Source organism: Chrysemys picta, chromosome 2 (genome assembly GCF_011386835.1).
Source record: "Chrysemys picta bellii isolate R12L10 chromosome 2, ASM1138683v2, whole genome shotgun sequence".
Taxonomy (NCBI): domain Eukaryota; kingdom Metazoa; phylum Chordata; order Testudines; family Emydidae; genus Chrysemys; species Chrysemys picta.
This window is the reverse complement of record NC_088792.1, coordinates 128,991,261-129,013,922: the sequence shown is the minus strand read 5'-3', so window position 1 is coordinate 129,013,922 and position 22,662 is coordinate 128,991,261. Positions and strand designations below refer to the sequence as shown.

The following is a 22,662-nucleotide window of genomic DNA, read 5'->3' as shown; positions in this document are numbered from 1 at the left end:
GTAAGTGCCAGTTTTCTTCTTTAAAATGATAGACTTGGGGGGCCACAAATTGGACACCACTGCGCCAGAGCTTATCAAGAGTCCAGTTTCCTTACGTTTCTTGAATGAGTTTGATTGCTAGTTTATAGAAAATACAAAATACTTGAGTTTGACTCGGCAAATAGATTTCAGGCAGTTACTATGAATACGGGTCTTGTAGGACGTGTTTTTCTGACTTGACTACCATTCCGTGGGGATCAAGAAATGGTAGACGTGGTTGACTATTGCAAATATTTCAGTGAGTAACTTATTCTGTTTGACTGGCTCCAGTAAATGGCCAATTTTTTTAAATATTCTAAAATCTTTTTTTCATTCTAGAAATTTAAAAGCCTATTGATTCAAGAACTGACTAAAGTCTTCCCAGAGGACATGGCCAAGTACAAAGCTATTCGAGGAGAAGAACCTCCTCCTTAAGACTGCCTTTGGTATGTTCTAAGATGCCTAATATTTTCATGGAACTGATAATCTCCTGTTATGAAAATTGTTGAGCTCACTGGACAGAGGAAGAACTTAAGTCTTCCTACTAGGTGTGTTCATGTATGTCGTGGTTATTGGCTGTGAGGGAGCCTGATTACAACTCATTTTTTTTTTTTTTTTTTTTTTTTTTTTGGAAGCCATAATGTTTTCCTACAGACTCGTGTCTAAAGATTGCATTTGAAACTTCCTGTGCTAATGTTCTTTCCACAAAAGTTGTTTGAGGCATGTGTGTGACTTGCAAGCTATTATACATCATTTCCCACAAAGTACACTTCTAGTGACAAAGTTCCTCCTCTACCTTGGTGGGTCCCGGGCTTATTGGCAAATTTGCTTGCCTTACAGATTCACCATGTGGGTCGGGAAACAGCCCAGAGACCTTCCCCTCTGGTAGAAGCCACAGTCCAGGTCCATTCCTCCTGTGTCTGATCAGGAGTTGGGAGGTTTGGGGGGAACCCGGGCCTGCCCTCTACTCCGGGTTCCAGCCCAGGGCCCTGTGGACTGCAGCTGTCTAGAGTGCCTCTTGGTACAGCTGCACAACAGCTACTTCCCCATGGCCTCCTCCCAATACCTTCTTTATCCTCACCACAGGACACTTCTCCTGGTGTTTGATGCTTGTACTCCTCAGTCTTCCAGCAATATGTCTTCTCACTCTCAGCTCCTAGTGCCTCTTGCTCCCAACTCCTCACATGCACACCACAACTGAAGTGAGGTCCTTTTTTAAACTCAGGTGCCCTGATTAGCTAGCCTGTCCTAATTGATTCTAGCAGTTTCCTGATTACTCTAGTGCAGCCCCTGCTCTGGTCACTCAGGGAACAGAAAATTACTCATCCAGTGACCAGTATATTTGCCCTCTACCAGACTCCTGTACCCCACTGGTCTGGGTCTGTCACTCTAACTATAGAATGATCAAGTGCCAGACTGTGGATAAATACACTTCTTTTGGAAGCTAGTTATACTTGATCATTAAAATAGGCTGTAGCCTATCTCATGCGGGGGGAGTAAGAATTGACTGTTATTACCTAGCTGTTCCTGACAGTTTATAAAAGCATAACTGGACAAGACTCTTTTCTTTTTGCTAAATTTCTGCTGAAATGGAAATCCATTGCCAGGTGCTGTACTTCCATGTAACTTTGTCAACCACAACCAAAAAGTCCCCTTCAGACCTGTGAATGGAAGGACAGGTGGCTGATGATGGAAAAATTGAATTTTCAAGGATGGCCTCCCATTAGTGCTTTATATTTTGTACAGCATTTGATGCAGAAACAAATCTTTTATTAAGTGTATTGCATTTTCTTTGGGCAAAATATATAATAAACACTTTGAAGTGAATTTTGTAGCTAGTTCTTCTAGTATGTTTCTGTTCATTCCATCCCAATATATTTTTCAAGAAAATAATAGAGAAAGCTTGTATAAATTAGCACAAGGCTCAGAATAATAGAAATCATGTTAGCATATCTAAATCTTTTGAGAAGTCGTAGATTAGACTGAATTACACCTGAAAATAACTTATTACTTGGGATTATCTTTGTTTTTAACCAAAAATTTTAAAATTCTCTCATGGTGGTAGGTAACTTTCTTGATTACAGTGGTATGCATTTAAGTGGTCCAAACTAGGTTTTGAAACTAGTTTCATTTGAGATTAATAGGTCATGTAGTTACATGTTCACAGCTATTTGTTTGTTGTAGGTGCTTGAAAGATTAGTTTAACAGGATCACCATGCAGTGCTGTACTGTACATAGTGAAAGGCTAGCTTCACAGTGGAAAAGGCTGAAAACGTCCCTACTTTTACTGTGTTAGGGAGGCATTCAAATAGTAGCAGATATGCCTTTTGTTATAATACTTAACATTTCACTGATGTTGGTCTGTATATTGAGATTTAATTTGTTTATTTAAAATCTTGCTGAATTATTTGATCGCACTTGTTACCGTAAAGCAGCTCACTTACCAACAGCATAAATAGAGAATACAAATGTTATGTTTGCATTTGGTTCAAGTCACTTATATAACTCATGAATGCTACACTTGCACACGCATGTATTCTGTATATGCTATGAGCTTTACAGCAACTGTTCTAGCTCCTGTTTATATTTAATAAAACTAGAAACAGCAATGTTGACGGTACAAGTTTTCTTAATTAACAAAAGAGATGGTAGGAATACAGTGAGTTAAGAGTCTGTATACTTATTGCAATCTGGAATTTATACTGCCTTAAGTTGCATTCATTTATTTTTAGCCAGATCATCTTTCTTGGTTTATCCTTCCTCAAATGGTTCTATTATCAATCTGAAACAAATAAGTTCCCTTTCCGAATTCTTTTCTAATCAACCACGATGAGTATTTGCTTTCTCACTGTAGTTAGCGACTGTCTTATTTATAGTAATAAATTTTAAACATATCTGCTTTGTTTAATTTCAGTCAACTTACACAGTTACATAAAACTAATAATTTAGGGAGTGTCGCCATTTTGAAATTACACCTGAATCCAGTTTTTAAATCAGAACCGAAATCTTTCAGTTTGAAACTGTTATCAAAGATGCAATGGATCCAACTCTGTGTCATTACCTCTTGAATTTTGAATCTATTTTGGTTTATAAAACTCTGTGGTAAAGAATATAAACATAAAATAATATAGAATATAAACACAATCTTCCACTTACCTCCAAGGAACACTGTTGTTGTTGTTCATGGAGACAAGCAGTATGTTCTCCCAGTCCCCTGGAAAGACTTGTTTAATTGTTTTCCTTATTCTTGCCTCACATGCATTAAAAATGCCCTGTAAGAGAAAAATGTGATTTATGGTGTATCTCTAGCTAACCAATGATCTGACCATTTTGTCACTTACTCATGATGTTCCCTATTGGGATCAAAATCTATGATTTGTATATACAAAACTAGAAGACTAGGGTTGGAAGAGGCCTCAGGAGGTCATCTAGTTCAACCCCCTGCTCAAAGCAGGACCAACCTAAATCATCCCAGCCAGGGCTTTGTCAAGCTGGGCCTTAAAAACCTCAAAGGATGGAGATTCCACCACCTCCGTAGGTAACCCATTCCAGTGCTTCACTGCCCTCCTAATATCCAGCCTAGACCTCCCCCCCTGCAACTTGAGACCGTTGCTCCTTGTTCTGTCATCTGCCACCACCGAGAACAGCCTAACTCCATCCTCTTTGGAACGTCCCTTCAGGTAGTTGAACGCTGCTATCAGATCCCCCCCTCACTCTTCTGCAGACTAAATAAGCCCAGTTCCCTCAGCCTCTCCTCGTAAGTCATGTGCCTCAGCCCCCTAATCATTTTCATTGCCCTCCGCTGGACTCTCTCCATTTTGTCCACATCCCTTCCGTAGTGGGGGGGGGGGGCAAAATTGAACACAATACTCCAGGTGTGGCCTCACCAGTGCTGAATAGAGGGGAATAATCAGGGGTCTGTAACATCTCAAGTGTTTGTTTACCTAGTTACTGGAGAGGTCTGCGTTTTCTAGTACCATCCTCGCTGGTCAGAAATGTGCTTACTTGGTTAGCTAATACCTGGTGTGTTGCTATTCTGCCAAGGCCAAGCCTACTTTGGTTCATACCTCCAAGGCTTACAAGAGTAAATCTGAAATGATTTAAAAGTAAATAAATAAAGAACATCCTGAATTCTAGACCTTGACTTGTCTTTCAGTCTTGGCAGAAGGGGTGGGTTATTTGGCAGCATTCATACTATGAATTCTACCAAGAAACCTGTTTTGCCTAAGGCAGAATAAATTGGAAAAATAAAACAAGCTTTTTAATCAAAATATAAAATATTGCTGTTTGAGGGAGACAGGCTAGCCTACATTTTTAGACACCTTTAATATTAAAATCTTGTACAACTTTTATACTTTCAAACATTTAATGATGATGGCCTGTGAAAGGTGTGATTTATTTGGTCCACTCCTTCCTTCAAGATCAATTAAATAGTGGAAGTTCTCCATGCATTGGGCAGGCTGTTTCTTTGTATACCATCAGTAATTGCTTCCAAAATAAACAAGGATACAGATTTTAAAAGAAATTATCATTACACCTGTCAGGGTGTGGTCCTTTATTTTTCAAGTCATTGTTTGGTAATTCTTTCTGAAAATTTTATGTTCTGTTTGTGCTGAGTTAACTTTTTGAATGCTTTTGCGCTTATTCAGATAAGAGTAATAGTTTATTCTTTTCTGATTCTACCTGCCCTTTTCCATGTAAACTTCAGTTGAATGCAATAATGCTTCAGCAACTTTTGTCTTTGCATTTCAAATGAAAATTTGAAATTTCCCCCCCAAAAAACCCAAAACAAAACCCACATTAACACAGGAACAGGCATCTATACATGATGATAAGTAGTCTAAGGCTACATCTACACTACAGTGGGGGGGTCGATTTAAGATATGCAAATTCAGCTACGCGAATAGCATAGCTGAATTCGACATATTGCAGCCGACTTACCCCGCTGTAGGGATGGTGGCAAAATTGACCTCTGCGGCTTCCTGTCAACGGCGCTTACTCCACCAGCAGAGGTGGGAGTAAGAGCGTCGATTCGGGGATCAATTGTCGCGTCCCAACGGGATGCGATAAATCGATCCCCGAGAGGTCGATTTCTACCCGCCGATTCAGGCGGGTAGTGTAGACCCAGCCTAAGTCTTCTGGCTTTGTTTCCATGTTCAAAGTACTCTTGCTTAGCATACAATTTAGCCAGTTTTATTGATTAGCATGATGAGCAACTAACTTCAAAAACAAAACTCTTAATTTGAAAAATAGGCCTGCCTAAACTTTTGCATGTAAGGAAATGAACAATTAAGCTGCCCACACACATGAGTTATATGCATTTCTGTACTTTATCATCGCAACTTAGTGTAATCAAAATTTCAGAACAATTCCCTTATCCAGGAGGTGTAACTTGAATTTGAAAGCAAGGAGGTTTTTTGTTTGAAGTTACAAGCTGGGAGGTCAATATGGCCTGAGCTACAGAGAAGCGAGTTTTATTTTGTTGGTGTTTTATATAATCGCCTCCAACCAGGGTAGATGGCTGGATTGGTTTAATCACCAATTAAAATCAGCAAGTAGAAAATCTTGATATAAATGAATTGTAATCATGTTTTCCATTTGTATTTTGTAGTTCTTTTCCTAAGCGTTTTTCATTGATTTAATTTAAAACTAAATGCAGTTTTTACACTAGATTTGACACCACTTTTGTTAACCAGGAGGTTACATTAACTATACATTTAACACACATTTGTTCAGATTCTTGATTTCTGCATTTTTATTGAATTTACTAGATAATTAACTTTTTTACTTGTGATTTGTATCAAGCTTCATTTGGATGGAAACTGGAATTCAATTAAATTGTACAGACAGCATTTTAAATGTTTATTAACTAACAAATGTACTGGATACATACAACCGATGAAACAAAGTGTTTCTGTACATCAGAGCTGAAAGTACTGACATTTTGAAACAGAATATTAGCATTAACTCCATTGTAAAGAGTAAAAATGATGTATGTATTTTGTGCACTACATGACAAAATGTACCATATTTATAAATCTTGACTTTAAATTAGCTGTTTTTCCCCTGGATCGGTGTATAAAAAACCCCATTTTTAACTCATTACTTAAAGTTTGTGAAGCGGTCTCATTGATTCAGTATCTCTTGTATTTATTTAAATGATGAATAGATTATACTATGTTTAGGGCTTAACGCCAGCTTGCCATAAATTCAAATTTAACTGTAAAAGGATTACTTTCTAAATTAAAACTTTAAATTTAAATTTGTTATAAATCAATTTATACAAAATATCACTGATTTTGATCTGATTTTCAAATATTCTGCAATCTCTGTGAAAACATTCTCCTTTTTTCCCAAAGAGTAAATCTGGTAATTTTCACACCAAACCAATTTTTCAAGCCAAAGTTTATAGGAAACTTGCTTTGACATTCCTATGACAGAGAAACACCTCTCAATAATAAGTTTACATATTGCAAGACTCTTCTCCCTCCTTCCCCCCCCCCACCTTGCTACCCTCTACAAATTGGTGTCTGTCCCAGCCCTCTATGGTCACTCCTGCTTTTGGAGAGGTCTATCAGGGCAAGTTTCAGGGTGGGATGACCTGTCTGGAAGTGGTGTGCTCCCTCTAAGAACTCCTCCCACTGCTCTATACCAATCCAAGCAGATTCCAGCCCCATAGGACATTCTGGAAGGGAAATGTGTACCAATCAGAATAGGTATTGCACAAGTAGCTAGGCCAGATACTCCACCCTCTGGAGTTTAACAAGTGGCTGGTTAGCAGCATTACCCCCAGCAGCCTATTCCACGCAGCAAGGAGCTATCTTGTTTCAAGGGTGTGTTTTCAGAAATCATGGAAATGCTGAGAAGAAACATGGTAGCCTTTTACCACCCCTGTGAAAACTAGGAGATTTGTTTTAGCTCTAAGGGTGCTAAATAGCTCACAAAGTGTTACATTAGCAACAGTTTTGAGGAGGAGGGAGTGGCCACGGGTATCCCTTTGGCCTAACTGTTGGCTGGGTACGCTGGAATCTGACAGCAAGACCCATGCTATTGAGAGTCACTGAGTGTGATGCGCCCGCCCACCATCTGAGCCTATGGAGGAAGGCAACCAAGCTTCCTTGGAGTCACCATCGGACAAAATGAATGAAGAAGATGTTGCTCTGGTAAATAAACTATACAAGTGGAAGTTGGGGGGGGGGGGGGGGGGGTTGTAATGGGGCAGGAAATGACCTGCGGTTTTGTAAATCTAAAATAGGACTTAAAGCTATTTATTTTTTGAAAAATCTGGGAACAGTTTGCCATCACCTTTCTAGAGGCCTTTGAGAATACCCTAGGACATCCTGGAACAGATTCACTCTCAGTGGGCATGTTATCTTGAATCAGCTGGGTGTGGTGGTTTTTGTTTTTGTTTTTTGTTTTTAATGCCTCCAACAGAGGTCAAGAGGCAACCCTGGATAAGAACAAAATGGAAGAATGAGCCAGCTTGGACCCACGAATGGTGTGGGTTCACAATGTCCATTTCCACAGCAGGGACTGTGAAAATGTGTTAAACCACGTGATTAAAAGATTTTTGTTTAAATTTGAGTGTGACCCCTCCATACTAGTGTTTGTAAAAGAATTTACAACCAACAGCCATGTGTACACAGGAGGCTCTGGTAAAGAAAATATTACATCTCCAGGGAAGCTTCTTTTTCAAGCAGCCAAAAAACATAGTAATTCTCTGAATAGAAGACAGGTAAAAGGTTCGATTTCAGAGCAAGATGCTTACACATACCAGTACAAATACGTTTTTAAAGAAATAAGACTTACTTCAGATGTGATGCATAATTGCAGGCAGTGGTTTTAAGTGGATATGCAGCAGCTCTCCAAACACAACAGTGCTTTTAAGTACATCTTAACAGTGATAGACATTTTATGTAAATATGCTTGGGCCTAAAAGACAAGATGGGTGGTGAAATATCCAAGGTCTTTATAACTATTTTCAAGGACAGTTGTGTACCTTGAAAATTACAAACCAATTGGGGGAAAGAATTTTTAAACAAACCTTTAAGCAAATTGTTAAAGTAACATGTCTACCAGTTTGTTACTAATGAAGTCAAAGCAGGGGTTGTGGAGTGGTTTAATGAAACTTTAAAATCTAAGACTGGGATATATATTACAACCAACAATACTTTTTACTACATTGATGACGTGTTACTGGAGTTTATAAAAAGTTACAATCAAAGTTTTCAAAGAACTACATGTATCAGACCTTTTGATGTTAACCCCTCAAATTCTCTAAAAGTATGGAAAATGGTTTATGGAGAATGTTTTAAAATAAATCAGATTGCTTCCTCGTTTAGAGAAGGCCACTGTATTTAAAAACAAAAGGAGCTTTTGAAAAAGGCTATGAACAAACTTTTATCACTGAAATATTTGTAGTGGATGAAGCCTTAACCATGGGCTAGAGAATTGTATACCAATTAAAAGATTATGGAGGTGACAGTTACTGGATTTTTTTACTCTGAAGAATTACAAAAAGTTAACCCACAACAGGATAGGATTTACAGAATTGAAAAAGTCCTAGCAGAGAAAGAGAGGGTGAGGACAGAAGTGGCTACTGGTGAAATGGTTGGAGTGGCCTGATAAATTTGTTGGGTGGAACACATTTTCAACTCTGACATTTAGTTGCAAAAGAAAATAATTATTTCTGTAAAGAGAGGAAAAAATGAATGATGGGAGTTTTTATATCGCTTTGTGTAGCAATTCCAGCTATGAGTTTTTTCTTCAAAACAGTAGCTTGAACTTTGCAGTACAGCAAGTTAAGCCCTTGGATCTCGCAGAGACCTCGGAGGATAATGGAAATACAATACCCCCACAGCTGGAGCAGTGTCAATGGAGCTACCCCTTCTGAAATTGGCGTTGGAGAGAAAAAATGGAGTTTCAACCTGTGACAAGGCTGTTACTTGTCCATACCCAAATTACTGGATTATATGAATAATACCGTGGCTAATCATCCAGGGGAGCTACCAGAGGTGGTCATGAAGTATGACCCTGCAGGTACAAAAGTTAGACTTAAATCCTCTGATGTTGCTTATGCGTTTTCTATAGGCAGGGAGCTAGCTAATATACAGTAACTCCTCACTTACCGTCCTCCCGCTTAACGTTGTTTCAAAGTTACGTCGCTGCTCTATTAGGGAACATACTCGTTTAAAGTTGTGCAATGCTCCCTTATAATGTCGTTTGGTTGACTTTACAAGGGAGCATTGCACAAGTTCCTCTTCTCCACCTCTTTTCCCCCTCACTTCCTCCCTCCCTCCCAGCACTTCCACTTAGGACTTTCTAGGACAGAGGGAGCGAGTGGGGAAGCTGCCCCCCACACCCCACCTGGCAGGGCCACCCGGAATGCAGGGGCTTTAGGGGCTGCAGGGCCCTGGGCTAAGGGGGCTCTGGCGTGCACCTCTAAAGCCCCTTTTGGAATGCGGCCCTGCGAGCATGGGCTAGAAGACTCAGGAGGAGCAAGGGCAGCCGTGTGGCCAATGGCCAAAGAGAAGCGGCTCTTTCCCCTTCAAAGCCGTCTGGAGAGAAGCGGCACGTTGAAGGGGAAAGCACTGCTTCTCTCCGGTCATGCGCTGCCCCTGCTCCTTCTGAGTCCTCCGGCCCGTGCTCGTAGGGCCACATTCCGAAAGGGGCTTTAGAGCTGCAAGCCAGGGCCCCCTTAGCCCAGGGCCTTGCATCTCCTAAAGCCCCTGCGTTCCAGGTAGCCCTGCCTGTGGGGGGGGAGGGGCAGCTCCCAGAATCGCATCTCCCAGAATCGCAGCCATGGGGGGTGGTGCTGCGCTGCGCAGAGCCACCTGCACACCCCATGCACCAAACAGGAGCTGCCCCAGGTAAGTACTCTGCACCTCCTGCCTGCCCCAGCCCTGAGCCTCCTCCCACACCACCACCCTGAGTGCCCTCCTACACCCTAACTCCCTCCCAGACCCGGCACCTCTACCCTGAGCCCCAGGGGTAAGCCAGGGGCACCTCCCCACCACAGTACAGTACTGTACAGTATATGATGCCTTTTGTCTGCCCCCCAAAAATTCCTTGGAACCTAACCCCCCACATTTACATTAAATCTTATGGGAAAATTGGATTTGTTTAACATTGTTTCATTTAAAGTTGCATTTTTCAGGGACGTAACTACAACGTTAAGTATTGTATTGGGTTTGTAAGTTACTCTATTGGGTTTGGCCCCCAACTGCAGTGTCAAAAAAAGCCCCTTCTCAAGAGAGATTATAGGGGGTTTCAACTCCATGTATCTATACACAGACATTGTAGATCACCAGTTTGTGAGGGACTTTACATTACCTTGCGTCCCCATCTGAGGAAGGATCAAAGAGTTTGTCACCATCATGTATGATAAACAGCATTATATCACAGTCAGTAAACATCACATCAATATCATCACCATTGAAATAAAGACAGACCCGAACAGGCATCTCATTATGCTTTTGGCAAAGTGATCATCAAGCTGCACCTACTCCTGGAGAGAGAAGTGTTTTTAAAAAGCAAAATGCTATGTGGACCTGAAAAATTACAGAGACCCAACCATCTACAGAAACTTCACAAAGCCTGGGCTCGATAGACCCTTCCTGGATATCATGGGGGGAATGTTCTGTAACTCATTTAAGAAGAACAGGAGTACTTGTGGCACCTTAGAGACTAACAAATTTATTAGAGCATAAGCTTTCGTGGACTACAGCCCACTTCTTTGGATGCATACAGAGTGGAATAAATATTGAGGAGATATATATACACACATACAGAGAGCATAAACAGGTGGGAGTTGTCTTACCAACTCTGAGAGGCCAATTCAGTAAGAGAAAAAAAACTTTTGAAGTGATAATCAAGCTAGCCCAGTACAGACAGTTTGATAAGAAGTGTGAGAATACTTACAAGGGGAGATAGATTCAATGTTTGTAATAGCTCAGCCATTCCCAGTCCTTATTCAATCCTGAGTTGATTGTGTCTAGTTTGCATATCAATTCCAGCTCAGCAATCTCTCGTTGGAGTCTGTTTTTGAAGTTTTTCTGTTGTAATATAGCCACCCGCAGGTCTGTCATTGAATGACCAGACAGGTTAAAGTGTTCTCCCACTGGTTTTTGAGTATTATGATTCCTGATGTCAGATTTGTGTCCATTAATTCTGTTGCGTAGAGACTGTCCGGTTTGGCCAATGTACATGGCAGAGGGGCATTGCTGGCACATGATGGCATATATCACATTGATAGATGTGCAGGTGAACGAGCCCCTAATGGTATGGCTGATGTGATTAGGTCCTATGATGATGTCACTTGAATAGATATGTGGACAGAGTTGGCATCGGGCTTTGTTACAAGGATAGGTTCCTGGGTCAGTGGTTTTGTTCAGTGATGTGTGGTTGCTGGTGAGTATTTGCTTTAGGTTGGGGGGTTGTCTGTAAGCGAGGACAGGTCTGTCTCCCAAGATCTGTGAGAGTAAAGGATCATCTTTCAGGATAGGTTGTAGATCTCTGATGATGCGCTGGAGAGGTTTTAGTTGGGGGCTGAAGGTGACAGCTGGTGGTGTTCTGTTATTTTCTTTGTTGGGCCTGTCTTGTAGGAGGTGCTTCTGGGTACTCGTCTGGCTCTGTCAATCTGTTTTTTCACTTCAGCAGGTGGGTATTGTAGTTTTAAGAATGCTTGATAGAGATCTTGTAGGTGCTTGTCTCTATCTGAGGGATTGGAGCAAATGCGGTTATATCTTAGAGCTTGGCTGTAGACAATGGATAGTGTGGTGTGTCCTGGATGGAAGCTGGAGGCATGTAGGTAAGTGTAGCGGTCAGTAGGTTTCCGGTATAGGGTGGTATTTATGTGACCATCGCTTATTAGCACAGTAGTGTCCAGGAAATCGACCGCTTGTGTGGATTGATCTAGGCTGAGGTTGATGGTGGGATGGAAATTATTGAAATCATGGTGAAATTCCTCAAGGGCTTCTTTTCCATGGGTCCAGATGATGAAGATGTCATCAATGTAGCGCAAGTAGAGTAGGGGCGTTAGGGGATGAGTACCCAGAAGCACCTCCTACAAGACAGGCCCAACAAAGAAAATAACAGAACACTACTAGCTGTCACCTTCAGCCCCCAACTAAAACCTCTCCAGCGCATCATCAGAGATCTACAACCTATCCTGAAAGATGATCCTTTACTCTCACAGATCTTGGGAGACAGACCTGTCCTCGCTTACAGACAACCCCCCCAACCTAAAGCAAATACTCACCAGCAACCACACATCACTGAACAAAACCACTGACCCATAGACTCATAGACTCATAGACTTTAAGGTCAAAAGGGACCATTATGATCATCTGGTCTGACCCCCTGCATGCTGCAGGCCACAAAACCGTCCCGACCCAGGAACCTATCCTTGTAACAAAGCCCGATGCCAACTCTGTCCACATATCTATTCAAGTGACATCATCATAGGACCTAATCACATCAGCCATACCATCAGGGGCTCGTTCACTTGCACATCTACCAATGTGATATATGCCATCATGTGCCAGCAATGCCCCTCTGCCATGTACATTGGCCAAACCGGACAGTCTCTACGCAAAAGAATTAATGGACACAAATCTGACATCAGGAATCATAATACTCAAAAACCAGTGGGAGAACACTTTAACCTGTCTGGTCATTCAATGACAGACCTGCGGGTGGCTATATTACAACAGAAAAACTTCAAAAACAGACTCCAACGAGAGACTGCTGAGCTGGAATTGATATGCAAACTAGACACAATCAACTCAGGATTGAATAAGGACTGGGAATGGCTGAGCCATTACAAACATTGAATCTATCTCCCCTTGTAAGTATTCTCACACTTCTTATCAAACTGTCTGTACTGGGCTAGCTTGATTATCACGTCAAAAGGTTTTTTTCTCTTACTGAATTGGCCTCTCAGAGTTGGTAAGACAACTCCCACCTGTTTATGCTCTCTGTATATGTGTGTATGTATATCTCCTCAATATTTATTCCACTCTGTATGCATCTGAAGAAGTGGGCTGTAGTCCACGAAAGCTTATGCTCTAATAAATTTGTTAGTCTCTAAGGTGCCACAAGTACTCCTGTTCTTTTTGCGGATACAGACTAACACGGCTGCTACTCTGAAACCTGTCATTTAAGAAGGGAGCAGCAATTATTAAACCCCACATAAAAACACACACAAAACATAGCCAAAAATATAGTAGGCCATGTCTCCTAAGCTTCTCTGGATAAGGCAGGTGGTTACCCACTTGGCCTTACAGGATGGCAAGATCTAATGTATATTAAAAGAAGACTTAAGAGAAAGAGAGGTGTGATGCACAGGGTGCCCAAAACTCTTTAAAAAGAAGGGCTTTGACATGCAGGGCCAGCCATAAGTGGAAGACCAAAAGGAAACCTGGGAGAAAGAGAAAACACTGTCCACCTGATAATTAACATGGCTTTTTAATCAACATGGCTTTTGTTCACTGTGGATCTGAAGAGTGCATCAAATTCAAACTAAACTTGTTTCAAATAGCTCCCACATAGGCCGGCATTGAGAAAAGCATATAAATTGAGGTACCGCCTCTGTTGGTTGTTACAAAGAATGCCCCACTCATGTTTTCTATAGCTGGGAATGTCTTAGATCAGTGGTTTTCAAACTTTTTTTCTTGTGACCCAGTTGGAGAAAATTGTTGATGCCCATGATCCAACATAATTATATCTTTTGACTAGAGTTTTTGTAAAATCATAATATTGCAGTACATTCCAGCTTAACCCACTTTACATAACTAACCCTATACAAAGCCATTACTTTTAAACAAAACCCTATAAAGGTGATCAGGTTGAGTTTCACTTACTTAAGGTGACTGGTGGGCCTGTTTGTTCCTCATGATCTCGTTCCAGTCAGGATCACAGGATGAAAGGGTACACGCATATCAGATCCATCGTTCAGTCGGTTTCTTTCTTTGGTTTTTAATCTTGTCATAGTGGAAAATTCCACTTCACACATGTAGGTTGTTGTGAACGGCAGTAGCAAGAGCACACTTACTTTACTTAGCAGTGGATATTCTTTGGAAACACTGATCCAAAATGATGACAAGTTTATTGACTTGTGCTGTGTTTTCAGAGTGTTATCACAGGTGAGATGCAGCACTTCATTCTCTTATTCAGGTGTCAGATTTAGCTCCATTGTTGCCTCAGGGTTTTCAAAAGCAAAAGGATCTTTCACCCAGTGTTTTTCATTCAGATATTCAAACTTGTTTATTGAAATAGCAACTAAAAGTGTCAGAAAGAGCAGCGAGATGTAACTCTATGATAGTTTTCATTTCATTCACTTTTTCCTCACTGGTGTTTTTCTCAATGTGTTGTAACAGTGTTGGGAACATGTAGTAGCTGGGCCGATTACTGTTCAGACCTGCTTGCCACAGTGCCAATGACTTTTGAATTACTTGTATCTCTTCACAATGTTGAAACAAATCATTGGATCTTCCTTGTAACTTCAAGTTTAGTTCATTTAAAATCGAGAAAATGTCAGCAAGGTATGACAACTTTATTAACCAACTATCATAGTCAAACAAAGTTGCCAAACTAGACCGTTTCACCACCAAAAGAACATGAGTCTCGTTCCTGAGTTCGTATACCCTAGTAAGCACTCAGCCACCTTACTTCAGTGTGAAACAGTAAATGCATGTGTTCTGCTCCCATGTCTGAGCATAGCGCTTCAAAAAGCCTGCTGTTAAGTGAGCTCCCTTTAATGAAGTTTACGATTTTGACTGCTTCCTGGACGCCAAAGCTTTGCGGTGAATGAAACAATGATTCCAAACAATGTCATTGCCAGCTGCCTCTCAGATTTTTTTCACAACTGCACTGTTCTTTACGTCAGATTTGCTGCACTGTCACTTGTTATTCCATTCCAGTTTGTATTTTCCAACTATGCAGTCATTCAGTGCGGCAAATATTTGTGCCCCTGCTGTATTCGTTGGGAGAGTCAGACAACACAGCAAATCCTCCTTAAAATCATCTTGCCATATGTACCATAAACTAACAGCGTTGCGCAATCTGAAATATTAGTACTTTCATCAAGTTGTATAGCAAAATCCCTGACTACAATTTGAACTTCCAAATTCTCTGCAGTATCATGTATTCGCCGAGACACTGTGTTATCACTGAGAGGAATACTTTTCAATTTTTCAGCGGACTTTCTCATCAAAAATGTCCACACCGTATCCACGCATGCTGGAAGAATAACTTTTTCAGCAACTGTTTGGGTCATTTTCGCTTTTGCCACACGATATGCAAATACGATGCCAGTTGTGCTTTATCATTCAAGGTGGTTGACCACTGAGAACATGACCTGATAAGTTCCCATTGCTTCCGTTGAAAATAGTCCAATGGTTTATCCGCAAGTTCTGTATGTTTTGTTTCTAAATGTCTCCTCAACTTTGATGGCTTTAAACTCTTGTTTGCAAGTACTTCAGTGCAAATAACACATTGGGGCTTTGGTTCTTGGTTTGCTATAGCACAACTGAATAAGCCATATTTCAAGAAATCAACACTAAACTGCCTCAGTTATGATTTTTTCTTTTTAGTTGGCTGTTCAGATGAGTTGGAAGCAGCCTGTTCGATTTTACTGCTAGAATTTTCTGTTGTGCATAGCTTACTTTCATTTTCCCTCGCAGATGTTAATGGATTTGATGGCTGTGTTTCCGAACTTCTTTTTCTTATTACAAAATGCTCCATATTTTCCAACTTTTGGGGGGTTTATCCAAAATCATGCAAAAATCTTAGTTTCCACACAGCAGTGGGTGGATCAGAAAAACAATTTAGGGGATTATACTCAAACTGCGTGTAGTGCGTAACACGTAGTAAGTGTAAGATGTAGCTCTGTGCAAATACCGGAAACACGATGTTATGCATGTATAATTGTAATGTTATTCTAATGGTGGTGTAATCAGTGTTCCCTCTAATTTTTCCTACTCATGTGTGGAACTAATCTTGTTATTTGCATCAATATGGAGGTGATGTGTGACAAATCACCTACATATTGGTGCACATAACAAAATTAATTGGGTGAGGAGTTCGGAGTGTGGGAGGTGGCCCAGGGTAGGACAGAGGGTGGGGTGTGAGGGTGAGGGCTCTGGCTGGGGGTGAGGGCTCTAAGGAACTGGGGATGAGAGGTTCAGGGTGCAGGAGGGAGCTCAGGGCTGGGGAAGAAGGTTGGGATGCGGGGGGGTGAGGGATCTGGCTAGCGGTGCGGGCTCTGGGGTGGGGCCAGGGATGAGGAGTTTGGGTGCAGGCAGGGTGCCCCAGGGCTGGGGCCAGAGAATTCCCCCAGCCCTCTCCCTGCTGGCAGCAGCTAGCTCTGGGGGAAGGGGCCCTCTCTCCCCATGCTGACAGGCAGCATAGAGTTCCGGGGGAAGGGCGTCTCTCCCTGCCGGCAGCAGCAAGCTCTGGGGCCAGGGGAGAAGCCCGCAGCAGCCCTGGAAGCCCCAACTTGCTCCCGTCCCCAGTTCCCACCCACCCTCTACCTCTCTCCTTTCCAGGTCCCTTTAGAGCTGCTGCGTGGCAACGATCATTGTAATTTGAATCAGCAAGGCGACCCAGTGCCTGCCATTCCGTGACCCAATACTGGGTCGCAACCTGTACTCTAGAGCAGTGTTTGGGTTTGCCACAGCTTGAAGTGAGTGGGGTCTGTGCTGAGCTTTTCCAATTTTGCTCCTGTGGTGGCAGCTGTTGTTTTTGGTGTAGGGGAGGCGGAGGACTGGTGCAGACCCCTTCCCCCCAGTCCATCTCTCCCCTTTTAGCTACCACCACTGTTGCTGCCCCATCCACCACCACAAACATTGCTAGAGGCCATTTTCCACTCTGTGGCCCAGCTGCTCGCCTCCTCCCTCTAATAACCTGGGGTTTTGCAGCAGCAAGCAAGCTTTGCTATCTGAGCACTCGTGGGCGCAGTTTTCTTCTACATACTCTTGGTTTTGTCCTCCCTCTCCCAGCTGCATTTTGTTGGTGGGTTTCCTTCCCCCCTGCCTTGCCTGCCGGCCCCCCCTTTGCAGCAGTTTGCCTCCTTTCCCCATGCTGCCTGCCCCGTCCACTCCCTTTTGGCTGCTCTGTTTGTTCCCTTTTGCCCCGCCCTGGTTCCCTAGGGGCTTCTTTCTTTGTTTGCCCTGCCCTAATCCCAGGACGCTAGTTTTTTTGCTAGCCCCACCCCTAGTCTCATAGTTTGGTTTTCTTTGAGCCCTCCCTGTTATTGGTCCCCCAGCTGTGGTTACCCCACCCCTCCCTTCTTTCCTATCCCCTGCTGTTCGCCCCCTCCCATTTGGCCCAGTTTGCTTGTCCACCTGTGCCCCTTTCTCTAGAGCTTGTGATTCCCTTCCCCTTTTTACTTGTCTCCCTCACTGCTTTTCACCCCCTTATGTTAGTTTGGTTTCTTTCCTCCCCAGTGCAGCCAGAGGAGCCAGTTCTACAATCTTGTGCTGGAGTTTGTGTCCCTTGGTTTCCTGTGTCCTTCTCTGTCCCCCCCACCCCCCGCCCCGTTTCCAGCCTAGCGGGGAGGAGAAGCGGCCTCCTTTCCCCTCCCTCTCTCCCCTTTTGTTTCATAGAATCATAGAATTTTAGGGTTGGAAGAGACCTCAGGAGGTCATCTAGTCCAACCTCCTGCTCAAAGCAGGACCAACACCAACTAAATCATCCCAGCCAAGGCTTTGTCAAGCCGGGCCTTAAAAACCTCTAAGGATGGAGATTCCACCACCTCCCTAGGTAATCCATTCCGGTGCTTCACCACCCTTCTAGTGAAATAGTTTTTCCTAATATCCAACCTAGACCTCCCGCACTGCAATTTGAGACCATTGCTCCTTGTTCTGTCATCTGCTACCACTGAGAACAGCGTAGCTCCATCCTCTTTGGAACCCCTCTTCAGGTAGTTGAAGGTCGCTATCAAATCCCCCCTCACTCTTCGCTTCTGCAGACTAAATAAGCCCAGTTCCCTCAGCCTCTCCTCGTAAGTCATGTGCCCCAGCCCCCAATCATTTTCGTTGCCCTCCGCTGGACTCCCTCCAATTTGTCCACATCCCTTCCGTAGTGGGGGAACCAAAACTGAACACAGTACTCCAGGTGTGGCCTCACCAGTGCTGAATAGAGGGGAATAATCACTTCCCTCGATCTGCTAGCAATGCTCCTACTAATACAGCCCAATATGCCATTAGCCTTCTTGGCAACAAGGGCACACTGCTGACTCATATGCAGTTTCTCATCCATTGTAATCCCCAGGTCCTTTTCTGCAGAACTGCTGCTTAGCCAGTCGGTCCCCACCCTGTAGCAGTGAATGGGATTCTTCTGTACTAAGTGCAGGACTCTGCACTTGTCCTTGTTGAACCTCATCAATTTCATTTAGCCCAATTTGTCTAGGTCACTCTGGACCCTATCCCTACCCTCCAGCATATCTATCCCTCCCCCAGCTTAGTGTCATCTGCGAACTTGCCGAGGGTGCAATTCATCCCATCATCCAGGTCATTAATGAAGATGTTGAACAATACCGGCCCCAGGACCGACCCATGGGGCACTCTGCTTGATACTGGCTGTCAACTAGACATCGAGCCGTTGATCACTACCTATTGAGCCCAACAATCTAGCCAGCTTTCTATCCACCTTATAGTCCATTCATCCACTCCATACTTCTTTAACTTGCTGGCAAGAATACTGTGGGAGACCGTATCAAAAGCTTTGCTCAAGTCAAGATATATCACATCTACCGCTTTCCCCATATCCACAGAGCCAGTTATCTCATCATGGAAGGCAATCAGGTTGGTCAGGCATGACTTGCCCTTGGTGAATCCATGTTGACTATTCCTGATCACCTCCCTCTCCTCTAGGTGCTTCAAAATGGATTCCTTGAGGACCTGCTTCATGATTTTGCCGGGGACTGAAGTGAGGCTGACCGGTCTGTAGTTCCCTGGGTTCTCTTTCTTCCCTTTTTTAAATTTGGGCACTGTATTTGCCTTTTTCCAATCATCCGGGACCACCCCCGGTCACCACGAATTTTCAAAGATAATGGCCAATGGTTCTGCAATCACATCAGCCAACTCCCTCAGCACCCTTGGATGCATTAGATCTGGACCCATAGATTTGTGTATAACCAGCTTTTCTAAATAGTCCTTAACCTGTTCTTTTACCACTGAGTGCTGCTCACCTCCTCCCCATAGTGTGTTGCCTAGTGCAGCAGTCTGGGAGCTGACCTCATCTGTGAAGATCGAGGCAAAAAAATCATTGAGTACTTCAGCTTTTTCCACATCATCTCCCCAGTGGTTGTTCCTGTCCCTCCTCCTGCATGGCAGGTGTTTTTGAGGTTGGGACCTCCCCGAGTCCTCCTGTTGACCTCCCCCAGCCTGTCCCCTGTCCACCTCTATGATAGCTTTCCCGACCGCCGCTGCCAGGTCACCCACCATCTCCGCCATTGAGGCACCAGCCATGGCAGGCACAGGTAGGGACTCCAGGGACTCCGCTGCTGCTGTGACCTCTGCCAACTCCATCTCCGGGGGAAGACTTTTGGCCGGTAGGAAGGACCGGGGAACAAAGAAGGGTAAGAGCCCCGCCTGGAAGGTGCAACCACCAATGGCGGAGGCTCTACCTCCTGCTGTGGCCCTGCTGTCTGCTGCGGCCCCCCTCCTTCCTCTCCCATTGTTCCCTCCACCTTCTCGGGGGGCAACCATTTCCCAGCCCCCAGAGCATACGCCCAGGTGGCTGCAAACCCCTCCACTCACCACCTTGCCATCTGACTTAGCCACCTCCCGGAATACCATCCCTAGTGGCTGGGGCCCCTTCCCCACCCTCACCTCGAAGCATGGTGTGTGTTGCTGTGACGGTGCCCCCCATAAGGCTTTATGGAATATGCTTATGATTGTATATGTGACATAACTGGAATATGTTTTAGGCTACATATGCCATGTAACATATCTATGTAAAGGTTACGATGTACTGAATGTATTCATCCTATTTATATGCATGTATCATTTTTGTATTCAAAGTTATGAATATTGACTGTGTACTGTATTGATTTTAACTAGCCTAGTAGAGCATTAGGTCAGCTTCTTGAGCAAAGTGCAAATTAAGTGCCCAATCAAAAATCACTTAAGCCAAGAATGAACTTGAAGATGCCAATCCACATCTGAGCCTTCCCAGGACTGTGGCTTGGCTGGTAAAAATTGAGTCATGCATGGATATGTGACTTGCCCATGTGACTCCAAAACTCCATCTTGGAGCTGGACTTTGCATAGGAGTAAGGAGGGGGTCTCCACCCACAAGAGAATGTCTACTTAAACCCCTGGGAAACTCCTCCATTTTGTCTTCAGCTGGCTAAAGAGAGAGCCTCTCCACCTCCAAGAATACCTGAAGAAACTGGAACAATGGACAGTAACTACAGGGGTTTGAGTGATTGCTGGACCCAGACTAGCAGAAGACTAGTCTGTAAAAGGATGCTTACTGGAACAGGTGAGGTTTTATTTGTATTCGGTTTCTTAGACATAGATTTGCGTGTTCTATTTTATTTTACTTGGTAATTCACTTTGTTCTGTCTGTCACTACTTGGAACCACTTAAATCCTACTTTCTGTATTTAATAAAATAACTTTTTACTTATTAATTAACTCAGAGTATGTATTAATACCTGGGGGGGGGAGGGGCAAACAGCTGTGCATATCTCTCTATCAGTGTTACAGAGGGCGAACAATTTATGAGTAATATGGATTTATTTGGGGTTTGGACCCCGTTGGGAATTGGACATCTGAGTGTTAAAGACAGGAACGCTTCTGTAAGTTGCATTCAGTTATACCTACAGCTGTTAGGGGATGTGGTTCAGACCCTGGGTCTGGGTTTGCAGCAGGCTAGCAGGTCTGGCTCAAACCAGGCAGGGCACTGAAGTCCTAAGCAGGAAAGCAGGGGCAGAAGTAGTCTTGGCACATCAGTTGGCAGCCCCAAGGGAGTTTCTTTGATTCTGCCCATCATAGTTGCCTCCTGGTGTTAGCCTGTGTCAAGGCTGCTTCCCCACTTTGAACTTTAGGGTACAATGTGGGGGCCTGCATGAAGACTTCTAAGCTTAACTACCGCTGCCACCATCTCAAAGCTAATTCCCTTCCCTGGGTAGCCTTGAGAGACTCTTCACCAATTCCCTGGTGAATACAGATCCAAACCCCTTGGATCTTAAAACAAGGAGAAATTAACCATCCCCCCCTCCTACCTCCCACCAACTCCTGGTGGATCAAGATCCAACCCCCTTGGATCTAAAAACAAGGAAAAATCAATCAGGTTCTTAAAAAGAAGGCTTTTAATTAAAGAAAAAGGTAAAAATCATCTCTGTAAAATCAGGCTGGAAACTAAGGGTATGTCTACACTTACCGGAGGGTCCGGCGGCAGGCAATCGATGTTCTGGGATCGATCCCGGAAGTGCTCGCCGTCGACGCCGGTACTCCAGCTCGGCAAGAGGAGTACGCGGCATCGACGGGGGAGCCTCCCTGCCGCGTCTGGACCCGCGGTAAGTTCGGACTAAGGTACTTCGAATTCAGCTACGTTATTAACGTAGCTGAATTTGCGTACCTTAGTCCGAAGTGGGGGCTTAGTGGGGACCAGGCCTAACTTTACAGGGTAATCAAACTTAAAGAGCCCAGAGGAATCCCCTTTAGCCTTAGGTTCAAAGTTACAGCAAACAGAGATAAACACTCTAGCAAAAAGGTACATTTACAGGTTGAGAAAACAAAGATAAAAACTAACTCGCCTTGCCTGGCTGTTTACTTACAAGTTGGAAATATGAGAGACTTGTTCAGAAAGATTTGGAGAGCTTGGATTGATGTCTGGTCCCTCTCAGTCCCAAGAGCGAACAACCCCCAAAACAAAGAGCACAAACAAAAGCCTTCCCCCCACGAAGATTTGAAAGTATCTTGTCCCCTTATTGGTCCTTTGGGTCAGATGTCAGCCAGGTTACCTGAGCTTCTTAACCCTTTACAGGAAAAAGGATTTTGGAGTCTCTGGCCAGAAGGGATTTTATAGTATTGTACACAGGAGGGCTGTTACCCTTCCCTTTATAGTTATGACAGCCTGTGTATCCATTTTCAAAAGCCACAGGGCAGGCTTTTGAATTCTTCTGTGACAACTTTCTTGTTGTGAATGACTTTCTGTGTTTTCTTAAGGGGCTTTGTCTCTATCTGCCACTGATTTTTGTTCATGATACAGGGTTGCTGCACCTCTATCTTTTTAGGGGTGTTCTTTCCTAAGGCTATGCTATAGTCCAGGACTAGATCTTTCAAACTGTCAAAATCAATCTTTTCATAACTTGCTACGTTCAAGGTAATCCCTTTGACTTTCATACAGCTTGCACCTGAACATTTTTGTACCTGCTGACAGCTTGCACCTGAACATTTTTGTACCTGCTGACAAAAACTCCATGATGTGTTGCTCTGGTGGGATTTCACTAAATACAGTGAAACCCCGCTATAATGCGATGATTGGGGTCCAAAAAATTCGATCGCGATAAATACGGGGTCGTGGTATAGCAGGGTTACGAAAAGTTTACCATTTCAAGCCGGTCAGTTTCAAGCCGGTCAATTTCTCTTGGGCAGATAGCAGGGGAGATGTGCAAGGGGCAGAGGAAGAG

General features: G+C 43.5%; 1 protein-coding gene and 1 pseudogene across 3 annotated transcripts in view; one reads left to right on the top strand and one right to left on the bottom strand.

The window, feature by feature from the left end:
- MED10 (mediator complex subunit 10) overlaps nucleotides 1-22,662 on the top strand; it is a 32,529-nt gene that overhangs the window by 5,474 nt on the left and 4,393 nt on the right. Inside the window, exons 4-5 of one of the 3 annotated variants that reach the window (XM_008173001.4) lie at nucleotides 358-464; nucleotides 1,626-6,123. In XM_008173001.4, coding sequence (XP_008171223.2) covers nucleotides 358-453 — 96 coding nt within the window. In that variant the 3' untranslated portion in view covers nucleotides 454-464; nucleotides 1,626-6,123. Of the gene's footprint in view, nucleotides 1-357; nucleotides 6,124-22,662 lie in introns of those variants that run through there. The other 2 variants (XM_065584182.1, XM_005294603.5) reach the window with 2 other exon arrangements.
- LOC135981200 (protein FAM200A-like) lies at nucleotides 13,881-19,550 on the bottom strand (annotated as a pseudogene).